General features: G+C 41.9%; 1 protein-coding gene across 2 annotated transcripts in view; it reads right to left on the bottom strand.

The window, feature by feature from the left end:
• LOC142100945 (uncharacterized) overlaps positions 1 to 18,932 on the bottom strand; it is a 99,326-nt gene that overhangs the window by 64,341 nt on the left and 16,053 nt on the right. For both annotated transcript variants that reach the window (XM_075184869.1, XM_075184870.1), the window contains exons 4-7: positions 17,340 to 17,481; positions 12,909 to 13,023; positions 10,578 to 10,701; positions 7,345 to 7,470 (exon numbers count right to left, since the gene is read on the bottom strand). In XM_075184869.1, coding sequence (XP_075040970.1) covers positions 7,345 to 7,470; positions 10,578 to 10,701; positions 12,909 to 13,023; positions 17,340 to 17,481 — 507 coding nt within the window. The remainder of the gene's footprint in view (positions 1 to 7,344; positions 7,471 to 10,577; positions 10,702 to 12,908; positions 13,024 to 17,339; positions 17,482 to 18,932) is intronic.

The raw sequence follows: 18,932 nt of genomic DNA, 5'->3' as shown, positions 1-18,932 counted from the left end.
CCGGGTCTAATTCCCGGTATTTTGCACTGACCCCCTTTTACACTGAGCCACGACCTGGGACGTCAGAGCTTGCCCCGGCAAAAACCCGGGTTTTATAGGCAGTGTGAATGGGGTACAAGTTTGACCCTGGAGCACCTAGATCAGTGTTGGCTAACCTGTGACACTCCAGGTGTTGTGAAACTACAAGTCCCAGCATACCCTTCCAGCAATAAGCTACTATATATTGGCAAAGCATGCTGGGACTTGTAGTTTCACAACACCTGGAGTGTCACAGGTTAGCCAACACTGGCCTAGATGGTCTGCCATGCCTGCATCAAGATGCATGCCTACTCTCAGTAGAAAATCAGAAAATGCACCTACGTTGTGGTGAAAAATATCAGAAGAACGTCACATCAAAGGCCAGCCTCCCACCAATTTAGAACCGCTTTCAATAGATAAACTGTTCTGTTTATTTCTTCTACAGTACTGCTTGCTTTAGTCATTTATGTCTTAAATTAATTCTGACAAGGACATCAGGCCTTTTTGACATAACAATAGGATGTGTATTCGTTTTTACCAAAGTGTTCCTGGAAATGCTCTGTTTCTGCTGTGGTGCAACTGGAGGGTGCAAATTTGCTCCTCCAACTCAAAACTGGGGCAAAATTCAAGAGTTTTTGTGGAGTGAAAATAGCTGTGCACCTTTCTGCAAAACAAGAAACACCCATAAAAATGTGTTCTCTACGACCCTTAAAATTATAATTATTCAATAATCTTGCTCCACAAAACTAGGCGTTCCGACACGTCCACTTTGTTGTAAGCAAAGCACACACTCGTGCCGCACAACTCCCCGTATCAGCTGGCGCAAGCCTCTGCGCCTACACAAATGCCGCCATCTTGTTCCACACGCCAAATGAAGATTAATTAATTATGGTGAATTTGTATTAAATAGTTCTTTAACTAATCGCTCAATTATATTGCAGCTAAATGACTAAGTAACAATTGTAATCAATAATTTCTATGGCACTATGACTGAACCATAACACTCACAAACTCCTCTGGCAACTGAAAAGTTAAATCTAACGATGAATGATTCAAAAACCATGAAACCATATCCTAAATATTCCAAAACCTTAAAAAAAACAAAAAACTCAAATGTAGTGAAGATAAAAATACAACTTACAATAAGTTTCTGAATATTAAAACAAAGATATTCTACTGGTTTACAATATGGCACTAGCTAATAGATAAAGAAAGCAATTTTGTTTGTTACTAAAAGTATAAAACCACACCCATGCTGAGGAACATTGTTGAAGGCAAAAGATCTCTCTCTAGCTCCCTCTATTGACACCAAAAAAAAAACATTCTGAGAGCCACAATGATAACTATTAACGGTTTATATAGACATGTTCACACCTACATATCTACCTGTCACGAAAGCCGGAGAGTGGGAATGGTCTTGATCTCTGCTTGAGTGACAGCTTACCCCAGAGAGGTGCAGAGTCTAACGGAGGAGAGGTATTCACCAGGGATTCCCGCAAGGGAATATGGTCTTAGCTGCTCTCAACCGCAGGTCGCAGTGCTCAAGGGGGCGGAGAGCAGGTAATTTGGAGAATCACTAAGTAGCTATAAGGCAGAATGGAATGTAGCCCCAGGTATATGGAAATTCAGGAACTGGACGGATGTGGTGTGATGATCAGCAGTATAGCCACGAGTCTTGATAGCGGAATAGGCTGAGCAGGTAGTACTGCGAAGCGATGATCTGCAGGACTCAGAAGGCCTGAGATATACACAATGTACTAATTCAGGAACAGGACATATGCTGAGCGATGCAGGATAGTCACAGGTCTAAACAGTAGAATAAGCTGAACGATGATGCTGTGAAGCGATGAGCTGCAGGACTCAGAAGGACTGAGGTATACGCTAGTGTAGTAATTCAGGAACAGGACGGATGCTGGGCGAAGCACTATAGTCATAGGTCTAGCAGCGGAGTAAGCTGAACAGGTGTAGCTGTAAAGTACTGAGCTGCAGAGAGCAGAAGTGCCGAGATCCACACAGGTGTTATAACTCTGGATGATGAGCAATGCACTGCAGTGAGGCCACAGGTCTTGTCTGTGGAATAAGCTGAACAGGTAACGCTGTGAAGCGATGAACTGCAGAGAGCAGAAGCACTGAAATCCACACAGGTGTTATAACTCTGGAACAGGACAGATGACGAGTGAAGCTGCAGCAGTTAAATGAACGGTCTAACCCACAAAATCAGGAACAAAGGTAAGATTAAGCACGGACAGGAGTGAAAGGTAATGCTTCCTATCAGGTAGGGAGACCTGATGATCTGACACCTATAGAAAGGAGATGGACCCTTATAAACGGAACTGGCTGGTGATCATCCAGTTGCTGCGGAGCAGAGGTTTAAAGGTTCCCGGGGTTGCGCAAGTGCAGAACACTTGGCAAAATGGGGTCCGAGGATAGAGGAACGTCAGGCTTTACAGCAGATAGCAGTAACCAAGGGAGACCAATGTACATAAGGATCAGAATGGAATTAACCGGAGAGATGTGTGATAGTACCAACGGGTGTGGTAAGATTTATCGGCTGCACAACGCCGACACAGTTTACAGCGACATTAAAATACCAATAACTATAACAGCAACAAGCACATAATCTAAACTTACCATGTGACCGACAGCGACTATTTCCCCCACTTTTAATGAGCGGCACCTCTAAAATGTGACAGCTGATTATATGACTACCACTGCTACCAACCTGACTCATTTTCACGGTGTCAGTCTAGTTCTGCTTTTCTCACTTATTTTCCAACAGTAATAACGTGGGATAAATGAATTAACTGATGTTAAAATAATTGTAGTAGGAAAGAAGTGTAAAGGAGTCGGGTTGGCATATATAAAGAGCTGGGATGCCAAAACTACAATATTTAGAAATAAATGCTGGTTGAATAAATGTTCAAAAGTTTGATGGCCACCAGATTGAAGATCTACATTATACACTAGTCACCAGATAGTAGGTAAGTACCCATTAGTCTGAAGATCTACATTATACACTAGTCACCAGATAGGAGGTAAGTACCCATCGGTTTGAAGATCTACATTATACACTAGTCACCAGATAGGAGGTAAGTACCCATCGGTTTGAAGATCTACATTATACACTAGTCACCAGATAGGAGGTAAGTACCCATTAGTCTGAAGATCTACATTATACACTAGTCACCAGATAGGAGGTAAGTACCCATCGGTTTGAAGATCTACATTATACACTAGTCACCAGATAGGAGGTAAGTACCCATTAGTCTGAAGATCTACATTATACACTAGTCACCAGATAGGAGGTAAGTACCCATCGGTTTGAAGATCTACATTATACACTAGTCACCAGATAGGAGGTAAGTACCCATCGGGTTGAAGATCTACATTATACACTAGTCACCAGATAGGAGGTAAGTACCCATCAGATTGAAGATCTACATTATACACTAGTCACCAGATAGGAGGTAAGTACCCATTAGTCTGAAGATCTACATTATACACTAGTCACCAGATAGGAGGTAAGTACCCATCGGTTTGAAGATCTACATTATACACTAGTCACCAGATAGGAGGTAAGTACCCATCAGTTTGAAGATCTACATTATACACTAGTCACCCGATAGGAGGTAAGTACCCATCAGTTTGAAGATCTACATTATACACTAGTCACCAGATAGGAGGTAAGTACCCATCGGTTTGAAGATCTACATTATACACTAGTCACCAGATAGGAGGTAAGTACCCATCGGTTTGAAGATCTACATTATACACTAGTCACCAGATAGGAGGTAAGTACCAATCGGTTTGAAGATCTACATCAGGCCTGTCCAACCTGCGGCCCTCCAGGTGTTGTGAAACTACAAGTACCAGCATGCCCATCCAGCTATAAACTGGTTGTCTACCGGCAAAGCATGCTGGGGCTTGTAGTTTCACAACACCTGGAGGGCCGCAGGTTGGACAGGCCTGATCTACATTATACACTAGCCACCAGATTTTAGGTCTATAGCCACCATATTGGAGGTCTGCTGTACACAGTCCTTCAGACTGTAAATCTGTTTTCAGGTATTACCCACCAGCCTCCAGTGGATAGATGTATCAGACCTTCTTAAAAGGAAAAGTGAAGGTGTAGTACAGTCTATAAAATTATAGCTAGAATCTGACTGGTTGCTATGGGCAACATCACCACTTTTGGATTTTTGAAGGTTTGATAAATCTACCCCTAGGTCTGTTTTAGACACTTGTGCGCAGATCGGAGGCCTACTTTGTATACCAGCCACCAGATTGGTGATCTGATTTTATTATTATATTTTATTTATAAATCACTGACATGCTTCTATGTACGCAGTGCTGTACATAGAAGGAATTGTGACACAAACAAATTACATACCATAACATGAAACAGATTGTAAGCTCATTTGCTCAGGACCACCTTTACTTTCTAAGTGGTGTGAGGAACACTTGATACATAAGGTAGCGAGGTAACAATTACAGCTGCTTTTGGGGAAAGTGGCTATAATAAGGAAGCATTAGCACTAACAATAAAACAGCCATCAGCATGAAAACACAAACAGTCTGGACTCATCCTTATCCTCATGATCCCTATAGTCTTTTATGCCCTGGGTCGATCACATGCAAGGAGCTATGGGGCAGGTACAGTAAGTGCGGTTACAAAGCCTGTCTTCTAAAGGGTGTAAACCAGTGATTGGCAATATTGTCACAGTCACAATGCTCAATTGCGATGGTGTTTAGCTTAAGTTGACAGATGGTAGATGGACACAATGGAATTGAACCCAGAAATACCTTCTGTGCCTGACAAACAGGCGACGGCACTTCTGCATCCGAGGGGGTCAGATGATCTCTCTACTCAAGTACCTCTGGAACTGATGAAAGGCGCAAGCGAAGCAGAGGCCCTCCCAAGTGGATTGACGATTACATCCACCAGATTGGATATTTTTTTTTAAATACTAGTCACCAGGTTGCTTTGCACCCTAGTCTTTAGAATGGATTGCACGGTACAACTGCCACTAGTTTGGGCTCCACTTGTATACTAGCCACCAAGTTGCTTTGCACTCTAGCCTTCAGAATGGATTGCACGGTACAACTGCCACTAGTTTGGGCTCCACTTGTATACTAGCCACCAGGTTGCCTTGTACCCGAGCCTTCAGAATGGATTGCATTATACAACTGCCACTAGTTTAGGCTCCACTTGTATACTAGCCACCAAGTTGCTTTGCACTCTAGCCTTCAGAATGGATTGCAAGGTACAACTGCCACTAGTTTAGGCTCCGCTTGTATACTAGCCACCAGGTTGCTTTGCCCTCTAGCCTTTAGAATGGATTGCATGGTACAAGTGCCACTGGTTTAGGCTCCTCTTGTATACTAGCCACCAGGTCGCTTTGTCCCCTTGCCTTCAGAATGGACTGCATGGTACAACTGCCACTAATTTAGGCTCCACTTGTATACTAGCCACCAGGTTGGTTTGCACCCTAGCCTTCAGAATGGACTGCATGATACAACTGCCACTAGTTTAGGGTCCACTTGTATACTAGCCACCAGGTTGCTTTGCACCCTAGCCTTCAGAATGGATTGCATGGTACAACTGCCACTGGTTTAGGCTCCGCTTATATACTAGCTAACAGGTTGAGGTCTGATTTGTACAGTAAACAGCAGAGTGTACAAATGCCAACATATAATATACATTATAATTTCTTCATTAACACAGCAGAGAGGAAGGTAAATTGGTCATTCATCCCTTTTACTGACTACCTGGATCTGAGACCAATCCGGCCACGCATACGGTACACCTAAACCGACTGATCTAGTTAGAGGGTACAAAGCTGCCCTAACAGCACCGGTACTGCTAAAAATGACCTCTTCCTTTATCATAAATTTAGTGCTATTTCATCAAAGCAAAACCTAAAAGAAAGAATACACAGACCAAACTCTGTTAATTCAAGGCAAGGTTATCTTCCAAAGAGGCACTCCCTGTTTTCTACCCGAATAATTAATTTGTTGTTTTCGTAGAAAGAACTGTGGCCTTGGGTCTATCTCATAGTGCCCCAGCCACTCCGCCTGGTGTATGTATCTTTAGTTCTCTGGAAAAATAGGTCAAATACAATCCTTGCTAAAGTCAATGAAGCAGAGAGGAGAAGAAGGCTTTAAAAAGGAAATACATAAATTAGCAAATATGTGATAAGGGTAGTTGTGAAAGAATATAAGGTTGAACCTTTGAACTTGTCTATTTCTGTTTTAAAACCACACAATATGTAGTTATGTAAATGCCATGAACAGGGAGGTAAAGTGGGAAGTAGTTATATTACACACAAACTGGGAGCGTTTTGCAACTACTTTTAAAAAAAATGTACGTGAAAATCTTTCAGCAATAAAACTAGTGAGACTGGACAATGATCTTCTGCAGGGATTGAATATAGTTGTAATGAGATTAATGACAGAAAGTTCAACACATGGGGGTATATTTACTAAACTGTGGGTTTGAAAAAGTGGTGATGTTGTCTATAGCAACCAATCAGATTCTAGCTTTCATTTATTTAGTACTTTCTACAAAATGACAGCTAGAATCTGACTGGTTGCTATAGGCAACATCTCCACTTTTTCCAACCCGCAGTTTAGTAAACCTAGCCCATGAAATACTGTGCACACATCCACTGTTTTGACATAGAGACCTGCTCTGCAGTTTGACATGCAGGGTCTGATTAAGGGATGAGGTCGCCCTAGTATATTACGCTCGTAGTGTCCCCTCCATTTCCACCCCTTGCTGACACACGGTAGGTAAAAACGAACTAATACTTAATTTTTAATCCCACCAATGTTTAAGTTCCCGTTTTTTGGAAACTCCGCTCCATTTGTTTTTTAAAAAAAGGGTCATGACAATCTTTATCACTCATTTCGTTGTCAATAAAATCAATACTGTATAATAGAACAGAGGCAAGAACAAGCGCTGTTGAGGGTAAAGATGTGAAGGGGAGGGGGGGTGACATGCCTGTGGCATTTCTTGTCTCCGCTATTCGCTTATCGACAAGCGCCCGCCCAGGGATATCTCATCTTCAGCCTGAACCACAGGGATACGTCAAGATTAAAACCTTACTACATTTTTCTTTTATATTGAAAAGAATTTGACTTTATATTTTTTCCAGTCTCAACTTTGCACCCCGAAAAATGTTGCACCCCCCAAAACCCTTGCACCCTAGGCTGCAGCCTATTGGATAATCAAGCCCCGTTAGCATGCACCTAAGGTGATAGAAAGCGGCCTTCAATAATCTGGCCACCTGGGTAGAGTATTATAACCCACACCCCAGCTCTCACCTTGCTGTGATGTGGCGGAAGGCTCTTCAAGTCCCGCTGTAAGACATGCAGCTCCCGCATGATCTCCGGCGCCTCCTGACGTAAGAAGTCGTATTTTTTGCTCAAAAGTTGAAGCTGTTCTTCTCCCTAAACAGGACAGAGGTAGCAGGGTCTGTAAGTGTACATCATTGTAATTGACCATTAAGAGTCAACGGCTTCATTGGGAACCTATGACTTTCAATATAAAAGAATAAAATGTGTCCTATTTAGTAAAACAGCGCAAGTGAAGCAACACACTCACCGTGAGTCCATTACACAAAATACAGCTGTTTACGGGTACATTTAATTTTTTGTCTTACTTAAAACATGAGATATGTTATCCAGAAGGCTTGGGACTAGAGGTTTTACTGAGGACATTCCTCTATAATTTGTCGTACCATGACTAAAGTATATTAACCTACATACAAGATTTTCCCACAGTCCCTGTGCATTCCCCCCCTCAGTAAGGTGTTTAGCAGTAAGGCCTTACAGTGACTATAGGAGGGGACACTTGGGTGTAAGTGTGAATTATATAATCACGGAGTAGCTTCAATATCTGTTCCCCTTTCTCGTATACATTTCTGAGGGTTTCCTGATAAACGATCCTATATCTGTAGATCCTTATAAGATAACCGATGTTAACTAGCTATGGCTCCTGAAGCTTTAGAATAGACACCCGCTAGCTTGAGATTACTGCAGCTAACCGTGTTTATATCGTACGTATCCAACCTCATGCGGGTGGTTTTTTTTTTTTACTTACATTCTAAAAATATATTCTCAGAAAAAGATACACTCTGCTGGTCCATCTGGCAATACATGCTCTATTGTATTGGTTGATGTGAAAATTGAATTTATATGGTTTCAGTCACCTTAATCTTTAAGAAGGAACAGATTATTATTATTATTACCCCAGCAATATAGGGTGTCATGTGCAAAGTTTCTGGTGGTAAAAGTTGAAATAAATGTATTGTAATGATTTGCTATTATAAGTCTGCAGTCTCCCTCCAACAGTCACTACATTGGCTCCCCATACCCTACAGAATTATATTTAAACTCCTCACCTTCACCTTTAAAGCTCTTAATCAATCTTCCCCTCCCTACATCTCCAATCTCATCTCTACCTACACTCCTACCCGCCCCCTCCGCTTTGCCTCTGACCACCGCCTCACTACTTCACTGATCACCTCCTCTCACTCTCGTCTTCAGGACTTTGCCCGGGCTGCTCCCCTGCTGTGGAACAATCTTCCACGTTCCATCAGGTTAGCATCTAATCTCAAAGGCTTCAAGTGTGCCCTTAAGACTCATTTCTTTATTCAAGTCTATCAGTCCTCCTAACTTCCTTGTCCCGGCTCTCTCCCCCAGTTAGTACCACCCTATTTGTGTCTCCCCCTTTTTCTTTTAGGATGTAAGCTCTCATGAGCAGGGCCCTCTTTCCTTGTGTGCTCCTTCTACTACTCAATCACCCTCTGTACCTCTTGGCCTGCTTCCCTAGCCCTGGTTTCCGTGTCTTCATAAGCTTTGGCCTTCTTCTTGCTGATTTCTACCACCCCTTTCACTATCTGTCCCAGATATAATCTGAGTTTCTTTACCCTGTCACCTGTGTTTGTATATATTTTTGTATCATGTTGTGTCTTGGTTCTGTTTTCTGTATATATAATGTACGGCACTGCGGACCCTTTGTGGCGCCTTATAAGTCAAAGATAATATTATTATTATTATTATTATTATTATTATTATTATTATTAAGTGTAATACACAACAATACATTTCAAAGACAACTATGATAATCTGTTTGATGCAAATGGCGTTGTAGGCATTCGTATAATGCTATAAAAAGACAGCGTCCTACTACATTACTACACAGGAACCGCTATTACTAGCTGAACAAATGAAGATTTAAACTGCTGTTCCATTCCAGCCTTTGGTGATCGGTATACGATTCTTAAGCACTACTGGTTTGATCCTCGTTAGAATAGAATTAATAATGTGAGTTGGCTGCGCTGGAGCGTGCTCAATTCACTACCGCTACCGGCTGGCCGCCGTCATGTGCTCCCGAGCCAACGTGAATCCAAGTTAACCACATCAGCTAAGTCATCACTATTAAGAAGCAGGTATTCAACAACTCCTTATTCCTACTGAAGTTTAGGACGATCTATCTTTACCGATCGGTGCGTCTTACAGCAACTAAGGTCTGCAAATCACGAACTTATGTCTCTGCTTTTTCCTTTTTCTTCTTCCTCTATTATAACATTTATTTGAATGTGTTATTATGGCATTTTGTATTAATGAGGTGGTTTTGTTACCCACTTATCTGTTCTCGTGAATCTCTGTTGAAACTGCCTTAAAAACTTCAATAAAGATAAATAAGCATAAACTGGAAAAAAAACAACAACAAAAAACAAAAAAAAACAACATATGGATTAACATTCTCAATAGACTGCTCCTTTGTTGTTCAATCGGTTACCCGGACAAAAATTGAGTTTGCCCTTACACTTATTATTTTTGGGTTATTATTGTGGAGGAATTGTCATAAACAAACCGTTATATTCCTACTAACTTTATATAAAAACCCCAAGGGCATGCGTTATATAAAACGTTCTTGGAGTATATTTCATGTGCTCATTATTGTTACAAATATATAAACATATCTTTTCTAATTATTATACTGCTATTTAATTTAGGATGTTACCATTGTAATTTGATTTAATAGTGTTGAGTATGAACTATTATTTAGTACTGACCTAGGAATTTTTTATATCATGTGCACTAACAATTACACGTTTTAGATTGTTTTTTAATTATGTATGTTTATTGGGCTTAATACATTTGAATTTATTTTGCAGACAACCATTCCTAATCATTTATTTCCGCCGTAGTGAGTCCATTTTTTATTTATTTATATACTTTATACCAGTTGTCTGTCAGAGCTGTTCATTTAGTTTTCATTTGTGGTTTTGTGATGGGATGTTTAGCAAGATCCCGCGTTACAGCCGCAACTTAATTATCAACTGGGTATTAGTAAGCTCAGCGCTGGAATCTGTTTTGTGTTTATGGTAAAAGTTTGAACGTAAATGTATTGTAATGATTTGCTATAAGTGCATCAAGTTGTAATACGCAACAATATATTTTAAAGACAACTATGATAATGTGTTTGATGCAAATGGCACCGTAGGGATTCTCAGAATGCTAGAAAAGGAAATACAATGTACCAGTACCTTCTTCTTACTCCTGGGATTAGCTTTACTGCTAAGACTTAGTGTTTCCTTGTTTCTTGGTTTAGTGTCGCTGAGGAGACTCCCACCGGCCTTTGTCTTGTGTGAGCTTTGTTTCATCGGGTGCCTGTTCAGTGGAGAAATAGGTCATTATAGATCATTTCAGCACACAGGATTGTTTTAACCAGTAAATAGATATTAATGCACCAACATCACTTGTTGCATTGTAGGACTTTTGCAGTTGAAAATTCACTGGATTACACAAATTGACCCAAGAAAGTACTGCAATATACAGTTCAGTGACCACATTCTAAGACAGCCAAGAATTTATGACATTGTATACGGGCAGCACGGTGGCTCAGTGGTTAGCACTTCTGCCTCACAGCACTGGGGTCAAGAGTTCAATTCCCAACCATGGCCTTATCTGTGTGGAGTTTGTATGTTCTCCCCGTGCTTGTGGGGGTTTCCTCCAAAAACATACTAGTAGGTTAATTGACTTCTATTAAATTTAGACTGTAAGCTCCAATAGGGCAGGAACTGATGTGAGTTCTGTGTACAGCGCTGCGGAATTAGTGACGCCATATAAACAGCTGATGATGATGGTGACAGGATAAATACATGAGGTGAGGCAAAAACAGAAGTAATATTTTTAGTACATATGTGCACGGTCTGGCTTACATTGAGGAACATATTTTATTAGATGTTGCTAATACGCTAAGGCCTTTTACCGTCTCTAAGACAATGTGAAGAATTATTTGTTCACAAACTTAAGGGCTGAGATACATCAGCATTTCATTTACAACTTCCAGACTACCAAGCATCCATTCCTACTGTTGTGTGACAAACATTAGACAAAGGGGCAAAATTAATCAAAATATACGCTTGTCGCTTTGTCTAAATGTTGGCAGAATGACAATTTCCAGTACACCAATTCTAATGCTGTGCCCACAACCAACTAACCTGCTTCTCCAACAGTCACCATAAGCTTCGTATCAGCCTTGTAGCTACTGGCGCTAAATGTGCGTTCAATGCGCTTCAAATTGTGCCAACACAGGTGGAAGAAATAAATATTTGCAAACACTTACCCAATGCTAATCAAGTGCGTATGAAGCACATTAAACTCACACAACAACATGTGGCGGTACACAAGTTGGGCAGCACGGTGGCTAAGTGGTTAGCACTTCTGCCTTACAGCACTGGGGTCATGAGTTCAATTTCTGACCATGGCCTTATCTGGGTGGAGTTTGTATGTTCTTCCCGTGTTTGTGTGGGTTTTCTCCAGGTGCTCCGGTTTCCTCCCACACTCCAAAAACATACTGGTAGGTTAATTGGCTGCTATCAAATTGACCCTAGTCTGTCTGTGTGTCTGTCTGTGTGTGTGTTAGGAAATTTAGACTGTAAGCTCCAATGGGGCAGGGACTGATGTGAGTGAGTTCTCTGTACAGCGCTGCAGAATTAGTGCCGCTATATAAATAAATGGTGATGATGATGATATATATATATATATAGATACACACACACACACACATTCTGGTGGGCAAGTTAAGGATCTCTTGGGAACAATCCCATGTTATTATTAGATCCATGGAGTAACACTTGATGAGTAGTATATACAGTTTTTTTTATTGAATTACTTGAAGGTGCACTAATATACTACACTATACGATGTTCTCCTGATTTTAATTTATATTGTTACTTTAGAACCCCTTCTGGTTGAGGATTACATATATATGACCAACTACACACATATGCGGAGCACCTCAGGTGGGAGAAGGGGTAACAGGCATCCAGAGTGAGCACACAGATGTTGGCCAGCCACAAAAATAAAATGTACAATGTACTTAGATGCATATAGACCGCCATCCTACACCCCTTAGATTAAAATAAATGTTGGCAAAGGAGCAACAAATACTGTCAGACCAGGGGAACTTTCCTTTATTAACTAAATTGTCATGACACCAAGTTCTTGGTTAGTTTGCTCTGAAATGTTATATGGCCTCAACAAATAATGACAACTAGAGGTAAACCCGTGCGTGACGTTCCTATATGATGCATGCTCTATGTAAGGATCAGGTTTGAACGATGGGGCCCAGCAAAACAAAGCTGCAATTAAAGTGTCAATTGTTACATTGATTGATGGCAAGGTGGCACATTGATTAGCATTGCTGCCCCCCAGTATCTGTTTGTATGGAAAAGAATTAGAACTGTAAGCCCCTCTTGTGCAGTGTGAATGCTTAAACGTTCTCTGTGAAGAGCTGCTTAATACGTTAGCCTTCTAAAAATAAAGACAATTAATAACAGCATTAGAAATTGACACAAATGTTCGGCTCCTACCTGTGCACAACTGACTGCTGAGTGAACAGTGACAGGAGTTCAGCCGCTTCCTTAGACAGAGATTTACACTCATTCCTCAACTCTGTGCTCTCTTTCCAGAGGAGCTCAGCTTCAGCTAACGTGGGAGAGCAAAGCAAAAAGGTGAACAGCAAAGCAAAAACACCAAAAACTATACTAATATCACTTTATTAAAAAACATAGTAATAAAAAAAAAAATCAAATGCAGGACAGATTATTACCAAAACTGTTTTTACACCAAATACGCCACATTAGGGGGTAAATGTATTAATTGACCTTCGCTTTTTTGCTAGTTAACGATATTCGGCGAATTTGCAGGAGAAATTTAAATCGGCAATAGCTTTAAAGGCACGTTTTGCATTTAAAGCCATTGCCGCTTTAAATTTCCCCGGTAAAACGGGCGAATATCATCGATTTACAAAAAGCGCAGGTTAATACATTTATCCCTAGAACTCGACTGTCAGCAGGAGATTTCAAATTCAAAGTGATATAATGGTTTGCCCTGATTAATTTAATTTTAGAAGGATAGCCACGCAAAATAAAAAAAATTGTATACCAGTTAAGTCACAATACATTACCATATGTAGGTGTGAATATTTAAGGAAAGCATTTGGAAATTGTCACCTAATAGCACTTGGGGCATACCGATTATTACATATTGTAAATCCATGGTTTCACATATTTTGGATAATATTTAGAAATTGCGGATCACTTTGATTGCTTACCTAACTACTGGTAGCAGTGATATGGAAAGATAAAAAGGGTACAATTTGCAAATCCGTTTCTAAATATTTGCATTTCTCTCAGGATCAGGACAAAATGGACAACCCCTATAGTTTAATACCATACTTGCCTACTTTCAGGCAATGCAGTCCGGGAGAGGGGCATGGCTAGAGGGTGGGAGGGGGCGGGGCGCGGTCAATTGCGTCATTTACTAGCCCCCCCGGAAATGCCGTTTTCTCACGTTGGCCAGGGCCAAAATGACGCGATTGACCGTGAATCACGTTATTTTTGCCAGGGAGTTGCAGGATGCGGGAGACTTGCCTGCTCTACTGGGAGTCCAACACGGATTTCGGGAGTCTCCTGGACATTCCGGGAGAGTTGGCAAGTATGTTTAATACATTTCAGAGAAAAGCAAAACTGCTGCATCAATGTGTTGTAAAAATATAAACATAGTCCTGGCCGTCTGGGAACTTCTACTGTAGATGCTTCTCAGACTCACTTGAGACATGTTGACAGATTATCCAGCAAACGAGTAGTTTTATTAGAGAAATAATTTTTAGGCCTCATTCCTACTGGTGATCAGTTTGCGTTAAAAATTAAAAAAAATAAAAAAATAGTAATATTGCCAGTGAAACTGTCAAAGCACAAAAGTTTTGTGGCGGAGCTTTTAATAGTGATATTTCTCGCAGTTGAAAGGTCATTGGAGGTTGACCAAGCTGCCCCCAAATTGTACATTTGCAAAGGAGTAGATAAAAAACACTGGTACACTGCATTAAATAATGCCATTGGGTATATAGCCTAATGCAATCATGGGTTATAAAATATCTGGCATAGACATTCACAAATATATGTGTAAATATTTCAGAGGCATAAAAACGTGTGAATATTACCACCTCTTTCACATCAGCCAACTAAAACTGTATTTTAGGTTTAGTGGTCATTGCTAGAATAATTTTGTTTTTTAGTTTAACATTTTGCATTGTATTCAAAACTAAACATTTATGTTAGTTATCCTTTAATATTCTTAGCAGTAGTAGACAGGCAACCAAACTGGGCCAAACGGGACAATTATGATTTTAAGATATTTCAGGATATGATGACATCAAAAGATCTACCAACCCCTTCCAAGCCATCAGATAATAACACACAGGGTCCGCTCTTCCCTCCAAAATCATGTTAGTAGTTTAAATTGTTAATCTGGGAGGTCGAACAATGCGTCATGAACACTGTGTGTGTCTGTGAAAATGACTAACTTGGTTGCCATTATCTACAAATCCGTGGCCATCTTTAGTCATTCACTTGGATTAGGTAATCAGTAATACTTTCTCAACATAACACAACATTTGAAGTACAAAATACAAGAATGGAAATCTGCGCTCCCTAAAAGAAGTAGCTAACAAGACAGTGCTGCCGTAAGGGGAGATAGGGGGAAAAATGGGGAAAAAAAGGGGGAGTTCCAACCCTTAATACAGAATACAGTGTGAGGCCCCAGGCGCCTAGGGCCTCACATTGTATAACGTTTGAAGAAATGGTAATATTACACTCCGATAGTTGTTTAATTGTATTCACTGTACCAATACCCTATAACAAGCACCGGTGACAGTCACTGTACCGATACCCTATAACAAGCACCGGTGACTGTCACTGTACCGATACCCTATAACAAGCACCGGTGACAGTCACTGTACCGATACCCAATAACAAGCACCGGTGACTGTCACTGTACCGATACCCAATAACAAGCACCGGTGACAGTCACTGTACCGATACCCAATAACAAGCACCGCTGACTGTCACTGTACCGATACCCAATAACAAGCACCGGTGACTGTCACTGTACCGATACCCAATAACAAGCACCGGTGACTGTCACTGTACCGATACCCAATAACAAGCACCGGTGACTGTCACTGTACCGATGCCCAATAACAAGCACCGGTGACTGTCACTGTACCGATGCCCAATAACAAGCACCGGTGACTGTCACTGTACCAATACCCAATAACAAGCACTGGTGACTGTCACTGTAACAATACCCAATAACAAGCACCGGTGACTGTCACTGTACCGATACCCAATAACAAGCACCGGTGAATGTCACTGTACCGATACCCAATAACAAGCACCGGTGAATGTCACTGTACCGATACCCAATAACAAGCACCGGAGACTGTCACTGTACCGATACCCAATAACAAGCACTGGTGACTGTCACTGTACCGATACCCAATAACAAGCACCGGTGACTGTCACTGTACCGATACCCAATAACAAGCACCAGTGACTGTCACTGTAACGATACCCAATAACAAGCACCGGTGACTGTCACTGTAACGATACCCAATAACAAGCACCGGTGACTGTCACTGTACCGATACCCAATAACAAGCACCGGTGACTGTCACTGTACCGATACCCAATAACAAGCACCGGTGACTGTCACTGTAACGATACCCAATAACAAGCACCGGTGACTGTCACTGTAACGATACCCAATAACAAGCACCGGTGACTGTCACTGTAACGATACCCAATAACAAGCACCGGTGACATAAGTGGTGAGTAGAAATTATAAGTAATTGTCCCATTTTCTGCTTTCCTGCAGAAATATCATAATTGCAGCACACATTTGAGACTGTACAATAGACATAAGTATATATTACTTAAACCCTTTAAGAAACAAGATAACTCTTAAGACGCAGGTTTATACGAGTCATTTCTTGTGTTTTACAATTTCAATAGAACTGTAACTACTAGAACATATTTTCTGTTCAAAATCTAAATAGATGACCTGAACGCAGTGGCACTAGCGGTGGCAAGGCTTTCCATTGGTCTGCTGTTTCTTAGTTCCTCACACAGTAACCATGACACGATCACAGAAGTGGGGAATACAAGGGAGGAGGGGTGTGTGGAAGGAAGGTGGTTATTACAAATTACAGCAGCCTTGTTCTACAATCCTTACTGGGTCATCCAGCAGAGAGATTTCTGGAGGATTATTCTGAGTAAGGCATTGTAAAGGAATTCTTCTCCTCATAAGGAAGAGCGTTCAAAGGATATGTTAACCTCGCGCCCCGGGAGGGGAGGCTGAGTGCATGTGTTTATAGTAAGAGGTCTGACTAAAGACCTTCAGTCATTCTAGCATTCCGCAAACACAGCCAAGACTTCGCATTAACCATTATACCCAGTTGATCGAGAATTCTATTTCATGACTTCGCCCATTCTAACATTAGTTTATTACATTGCAACTGTGAACCCTTAATGCACACCTAAGGCTTCTGCAACACTCTGAAAAAAGCTTCATACATAATACAGCGATGATCTTTCTTGATTCAGAAGGGTGTCCGTCAGATATATCATCATAAACAACCAGCATTTACTTAATTTACAACCTGTGATTATTATGTGCAATTCCAAGAACATGCTGTTCTAACGATCAGCTGTGAGATAAACCACAGAAGTTCAGACATTTTTGGAATAATCGACATGCCAACAGCATGATGCTACCTATCACAGATGATGCCAAAGAGAGCGCATCAGACGTACATAGGGCAACGTAGCTTAATAAGTTAAACCTCTATGGTGTATATTTCTGCGGCCTTCTTGTACATAAGAGTACGTTTATATCTTATAACAATACTGCACAATGTGATATATAAGTTGTTGTACTCCAATAGACCACACTTTACTTACCTTGTAGATGTGAGGATCTGCAATCGGCAGCATGGGCTTTCTCCAGGATAGCCATGATCTTTTCTTCTAGGTGTAAATGTAGTGTACTCATTTCAGCAGATGGTTCAGATAAGATAGATTCATTTGGAGATTTCACACTTGCCTATGGAATAAAGCCCAAAAAAAAAATTAAACAGGTAAGAATAATTATCACTCACTGTACAGCGAGAATTGGGGTTTTATACAGACATTTAGGTCAAACGTTTTTGTAACACTCAGAAGTAGGTAGATATAGGGATAAAACAAATGAATATAAATTGCTGTAAGGTGGCTCCTTATCGCATACCTTGCCTGTGATGTCAACAATTGCTCTAGGACATGCTTCTCAGTACATGTGCTCTCAATGCGATCAGCAAGACTCCATTAAACAGAATGTAGCTGAATGCATGGAAAACGCATAGAACGGCTCATACTTTCTCCGCTATTGCACTGGGCAGGACTGGAATAAGAGTCTTGACACCTCTTTACTAGCTACTTACAGAGATACATAATACACACTTCTACTGTATATGAAACCAATTTCCTACAAATTTTTATTAAATGTATGTAGCCTTTCTAATTGAGTGTAGTGCTGTGCCATGAAGTCTTTGTTAAACTGTACAAATATTTCTTGTCTTGTTAAACAGAGGTATGTTATACTCCAGTGACCAGAGCAGTTTTTCCAATTTTGCAATACATCTGATAATGATTAATCCATTTTTTCCATTAACTACTGTGGCCAAACACATTTGGATACGGTTTTCAAAGCACTCATGTTTTTGGCAATTTATTGGAATAAGAGAGCAGAAAGAGAGGGGTAGAGAGAGAGAGGGAGGGGGGCGAGAGGAGAAGGAGGGGGGGGCGAGAGGAGAAGGAGGGGGGGGGGGCGAGAGGAGAGGGAGGGGGGGGGGGCGAGAGGAGAGGGAGGGGGGGCGAGAGGAGAAGGAGGGGGGGGGTGAAAGGAGAAGGAGGGGGGGGTGAAAGGAGAAGGAGGGGGGGCGAGAGGAGGGGAGAAGGAGGGGGAGCGAGAGGAGGGGAGAAGGAGGGGGAGCGAGAGGAGGGGAGAAGGAGGGGGAGCGAGAGGAGAAGGAGAGGGGCGAGAGAAGAGGAGAGGGAGGGGCGAGAGGAGAAGGAGGGGGGGCGAGAGGAGAAGGAGGGGGGGCGAGAGGAGAAGGAGGGGGGGCGAGAAGAGAGTGAGGGGGGGCGAGAAGAGAGTGAGGGGGGGCAAAAGGAGAAGGAGGGGGGGCGAGAGGAGAGGGAGGGGGGGTGAAAGGAGAAGGAGGGGGGGCGAGAGGAGGGGAGAAGGAGGGGGGGCGAGAGGAGGGGAGAAGGAGGGGGGAGGGGCGAGAGGAGAGGAAAAGGAGGGGGGGGGCGAGAGGAGAGGAAAAGGAGGGGGGGGGGGGCAAGAGGAGAGGAAAAGGAGGGGGGGCGAGAGGAGAGGAAAAGGAGGGGGGGGGGCGAGAGGAGAGGAAAAGGAGGGGGGCGAGAGGAGAGGAAAAGGAGGGGGGGAGAGGAGAGGAAAAGGAGGGGGGGAGAGGAGAGGAAAAGGAGGGGGGGAGAGGAGAGGAAAAGGAG

This window comes from Mixophyes fleayi, chromosome 9 (genome assembly GCF_038048845.1).
Source record: "Mixophyes fleayi isolate aMixFle1 chromosome 9, aMixFle1.hap1, whole genome shotgun sequence".
Lineage (NCBI taxonomy): Eukaryota > Metazoa > Chordata > Amphibia > Anura > Limnodynastidae > Mixophyes > Mixophyes fleayi.
Note: the sequence above shows the minus strand (reverse complement) of the source record. Positions and strands in the feature narration are given on the sequence as shown.